The following is a 5,674-nucleotide window of genomic DNA, read 5'->3' on the forward strand; positions in this document are numbered from 1 at the left end:
TGTTATGGGTCGTTTCAGCAGGAATTCAGGTCAGTTAAGCATTCTGACGTCCAAGCCGCCATCTTCAGACGCAACTTTGTGGTGAGTTGTTTTTCTCTTGACACCGGTTGCAACTGCATGATTGTTTTTAAATGTCATGGATGCATTATATCATCAACACTTTGTTCATTTGGCTTTGCTAAATATGCATTTGTTTTCTTCTGTTTAGTTGGAGTAGCAACACTATGCATTTTGCTTATCTCATCGCCACTAAACACAATGGCAATCACACGATGGTATTGTACATGTGTCTGATAGTATGTGGATAGAAACACAACAGACAGTCTCACATGATTACGCGCCCCTGATCCCTCGCAGCGTCGCCTCTGTTCACAGTATTACGGTAACGCGCGAGACAACACGGAAGCGCTAAAGCTGGGATCAGGTTATCCGTGTGGTATCACAGTTGTGGTTTAAAATATGGCTTTTCGTTATATATCCAAAGAGGCCCTGGCTGGATCTGTCACACTGGGAGTGGTTTTATTCACCGGTTATTTAATTGGTAAGAGAGAATTTTGTTTGCCTTAATTCTTCACGTTAAAGCTTTACAACGTCACTACTATGCCAAGTTAACCTTTCAGCAGTGAGGCGTGTGTAAGGGCGTGTTACCAGTAGAGGGCACTGTGTTTTTTATGAACATCTAGTGTTATTTTGTAGACTTCGATCTGTAGAGTAGGGAAAACATATATGAAACAAATTACTATTTACTATTTTGTTTCAGTTTCAAAAAGTAATACAAGTAATATTGCTTTAAAACTGCCTGGAAGCAGGAGTGTTCAGCATATATCTGAGCTTATCTGTTGTGGACATATTGTAAACAAATCACTCTTTAAAAAAAAGGTCCCATGTCATGCTTTTCCGGTTATTACCCGTCCCCTTGTGTGTTATGTATCTTTTTTGCATGTTAACGGTCTGCAAAGTCACAAACCCTCAAAGTACACCCTCTAGCGAGTACAACTCTAACACAGAAAAGACCTGTCTATGCTGCCCCAGAACGCCTCGTTGGAGATTTCTCTTTTTCTTCCTGGTACCAAGTGACGTAACGACGACCAAATGGACCAATCCGTGGAGCTCCACACACACACGCAGACACACACACACTTGGTGTTTCTCAATCGCGAGGATGCTGGCTTGGTAGTCGCGTACTTCCAAGTCACTTCCTTCAGAAACGAAGCAAGTATGCTTCCAAGCCACGGCTTCGGAAAACGAAGAAGAATGGAACAGGCTAACACTCTTTCTAACGGTTTCAACATAAACTGTACCGAAAATAAATACCTCACGATGTCTATAATTATGAACTTGCTTTACTTTCACGGAACACATTTTTGATGATAACAAACAAATGTAACAAAGTAACATATTTACCAACACATGTTCTACGCCACCACATACTTACATTTAAATGTGTGCTGCGTCGGTTCAGCAATTCTCCGCAAGGGTTTTTGAAATTGGTCCGTGTGCAAAGCACTGGGGATTTTAAGGACGCGAAGTCTATGTGCAGCCTCGAAATTTCCCCCAAACCAAGGACGCGGCCTCGGTGGAATTCCAAGTATGCTGGAGATTGGAACAGTCCTTCGGCGGCACTCGATGACGTAGCATCCTTGAAATATTGGCTTGGAAGCCAGAATCCTCGAGATTGAGAAACGGCCACTCACTCAGCCTTATCTTTTCTCAGCCGCAGCTGATCTCATTCTCCACTCACGTGTGTGCTTAGGCTGAGTTCAGGCTGTGTCTCGCTGTCTCGCAGACCCCACGCAGCAACCAGGAAACGACACCAGGGCCCTTTCTCATTTCTCTAACTCCCCTCCTCGACTTCTAGGTTGCGTTCCGATAATCCAAAAATCAGCTCCTAAATTCTAACCCTATCTCCTATTCCTTGACCTCTGAGTGAAACGTCACGGGGTTAAGGGATAGTGGATAGGAGAATTCAAAAGGACGTAGGAGAAGAGACTGCGGTACTTTAGAGAATCCGAATGCACTTTCACTATCCGACGTGTTTATGATGCGCCAGCGGAGGTCATGAATGTGCGTCTGGTGCTGTGGGGAAACTATGGAAACTACAGTTTTCTATACAGCGGACTACAACATGGATGTTCAATAAGAACGAGGGACTACTGTAAACTCATCTAGAGACTCTGCACCGTGCTCTGATGCTGTTGTTTTATGCTTTGTGAACGTGGACAACAGAGAAACATATTCTTCATGACCAAAGTTGGAATTGAAATAAAAAATGAAAGTGAAACTTATGCTTGTTACCCTCTCCCTCCGGTCCACATTAATACAAATTATCCCAATACGTATGATTTATGAAAATATCTTAAAATCAATACAAATGTATTTATTATAAACGTTAGTCCTTAACATCTATATCACCATTCAAACATCTTTTAAAAGTTGAACAAACTCCACACAGCTCAGTAAACACTGAAATGTTGACTTTAATTTTGATCATTTCAGTAAAAACTAACGTTCATATTTCTCTTTTTGATTATAATACTGATGAGCGTTCAGAACAAAGCACTTTGGCAACTTACCACATACGTTTTAAAATGCTTAATAAGCGCCATAACTTTCATGATATCATTTATTGGTCATAATCGGTTGTTTCCGTGAACGGCCGACTGTTGAGTGACGGCAAATGCTGCGGCTGCAATGCATTGTGGGGGGCAGCATTTTCTCCTCTCCTTTCGTCAAGGGACGTCCAGTGGTTCCTAAGCTAAAGGAGGTTATAAAGGAAGTTTGAAACCTCCTTTCCTTTCATTTAGAGAATTGGAACGGCACTTATCATGGCTGCCACTGACGTACTTCCGGGTCATTTCACTCCGTTAGGAAGGTTACTAAGCTAAATGGACTATTGGAACGCAACCCTATCCTCGAGACTTAGTCCCGCCCATAGGAGATGTGAGCGGAGGAGCCGAGGAGAGAGGAGGGGAAGCAGCAGGCGGTTAGAGAAATGAGAACTCCTCTCCTCTGGCGGTCATTTTAAAGAGACGTCCATTAATGATGACAGGAGGCAGCAGCCCTCTGTCTGATGGACAGATGTGTTCATGATGACTTATATATTTACTTTTAATTCATTCACAGTGCGGTATAATGAGACAATAACAGGCTACAGATGCGGACACACACACGTGTGTGTGTGTGTGTGTGTGTGTGTATATATATATACACGTGTGTGTGTGTATATATATATATATATATATATATAGAATTTCAGAATCAAACAGGGCACTCTCATAATAACGTAACACTATCAGAGACTGGATATATTCCCCCCCCCCCCCCTCTCTGGTCGATACAATGAGGAAAATAAATTACGGGCCAAAAGTTTTATTTACAAGTATTAAAAGTAAGCAGAGGACACCAAACCAACTGAAACCTGTCTGTCCGCTGCATCTACGCACACACTGTACCACACGCACCTACACATTATCAGGCTACAGCCGTTGTATATTTTATTATGTGAAGCACTAAATGGTCTTAGAAAAATATCGACTCTTTGTTTGTAGATATCTACTAAACTAAAGTAAATAAAGAGAGTAGGCCTGTTATACTGAGTGATATAGATTATACACACTGCTCTGCTTTCTGCACGGACCTCACAGCTGTTCTCTCTGGAGTCTGGAAACATCTCGTCGCGATGAGAGCAGTTAATAAAATAATATCCAGGGGATGCATGCAGAGCTGTCATTGGCTGAGATAAGTCCGGCCGGCACAACTCTTTGAAACATCTCTGTTCCCGGAAATGCATCCGCGAAGGGACCGTGGAGGACCCATCAGTGTATCCTCGGTTATATAGCTCCTCCAGAAAGCCTCCTCGATGCTCGGTCCTCGAAGTGCATTTAGAGAAATGAGATGTCCTTCAACATGGCGCGCTAAAATTCATTTCCGGGTCACTACCGGAGGACCGAGGAGTCGAGGACGGGGATTTGATGAAATGAGAAAGGGCCCAGTAATCCAGTTCACAGTGTCGGCTCCTCGAGTCTCAAAGGGCGGAGCAGCGAGCTCCGCAACGTCCCGCCAACACGGCAACCCAGACCCCACGCAGCATTCTCATCTGTTTGTCATTACTGGTGTCATTTTCTGGTTGCTAACAAACGCCATTGTAACACATACACACATCAAAGCACAGTGGGCTCATAGGGAGGGGGGGGGGCAGGAGCTCCAACAAGGCGTTTAGGACAGAGTGGATACACATACTATACAGAGATGCTGTATGAGAAACCAATGTGATTTTGGAACATTGAACAATGTAAATCTATTCTAGTAGACCTCAACAATGGAATTATGATCAGTAGAAATGGACATGACATGGGACCTTTAAGTTCTTGTCTGGTTGAACATAATGTACTACCATTATAGGTGCACTCTTAATACTAAACCTTTCAATGTGGCTGTGGTGTTCTTAACCGACAATGGAAGTGATGCATTTAAGCAATAATACACGAGAGGCCGTTCTTGAACGTCATTATTGGTACGACAGTACTGCGACAGTACCAATAATGACGTTCAAGAACGGCCTCAAGTGTATGATTGCGATTCTATTACACAAACTATCATTGTAATCAACAATATCGTAAAATAATTTCATAATGTGGGCTAATTTGCTCCCAAACCTACACTTTCTGCTTGAGTTAATCTCCGTCAGAAAGTAGTAACTATAAAGTAGTTCCCTTGGTAACGCTAGCCGATCAATCGAACACTCCTGCTTCCCCACTTACAGTTATTGATATAATTATAGTAAATAACCAATTTATTGAAAACAATTTATTGACAACAATTCTTGAATTAGGTTATTTATTTATTTACATATTTAACTGCATTTTAAATGCAGTTGGGTATCGAACCACACCTGTAATGTAATGTAGGAAATGTCTACTGTAAAAACTATTTCCTTGCGGATCAATAAAGTAGCTATTATTATTATTATTATTATTATTATTATTATTATTATTACCTTGTTGAGGAGGCCCCGTGGTGTGTTTGGGTCCATGGCCCGGGACTTCCTCAGGATTTCGAGGTCCTCGTTGGTGATAGCGGGATGGTGTTCAGCTTTGTCCTGCCCAGCCCTTCTGAGTGACTTGATGAGTCCGGAGAACACGTTATTTGAGGTGGTAAAGTCATTGTCTTTCATCAAACACCATGCCCGGCTGTACGGAGGGTCATTAACGAAGCGGTTGATCCCAGCTCTCAAACCGACATAGGTACTAATAGCGTACTGCTGGCCCTTAGTGTTTCTAACACTTCCATAAAACTGGCGAAGTAAGCTGTTTAGCTCCGGTTTGGACACTGTTCCGAAATCCACCATTTTCTCCTGGGTTTTTTAAGAACGCTTTGAGACATTTGACAGCCCAGGTAGTTGACGCCAATGTACTCTTTTCGTTGCGACTTTTTTCCAACGCACTCAGCTCGTCAGTTGAAACAGCTGCAAATCTTTCGTTGGTTTTGTGGTCTGTGTCCATGTCCAAGCATTCATCAATACTGAGGCCCCCCAACAAATCAAAATTAACTATAAAATCTGACATTTTGTAGCTAACGATTTTCCAACGAGAGACAATGTAACAGTGTAACGGCTGTGTGTCGCTATGGAAACCACTACTTCTCCGCTGCTTTCTTGTTCCAGTTCTGCAGGCAG

General features: G+C 42.6%; 1 protein-coding gene across 1 annotated transcript in view; it reads left to right on the forward strand.

The window, feature by feature from the left end:
- Positions 1 to 396: 396 nt before the first annotated feature.
- LOC117464538 (catechol O-methyltransferase domain-containing protein 1-like) overlaps positions 397 to 5,674 on the forward strand; it is an 11,207-nt gene continuing 5,929 nt past the window's right edge. Inside the window, 1 exon segment of the mRNA XM_071206855.1 lies at positions 397 to 575. Coding sequence (XP_071062956.1) covers positions 460 to 575 — 116 coding nt within the window. The 5' untranslated portion in view covers positions 397 to 459.

The sequence above is a fragment of the Pseudochaenichthys georgianus genome, chromosome 19 (genome assembly GCF_902827115.2).
Source record: "Pseudochaenichthys georgianus chromosome 19, fPseGeo1.2, whole genome shotgun sequence".
In the NCBI taxonomy this organism is placed as follows: Eukaryota; Metazoa; Chordata; class Actinopteri; order Perciformes; family Channichthyidae; genus Pseudochaenichthys; species Pseudochaenichthys georgianus.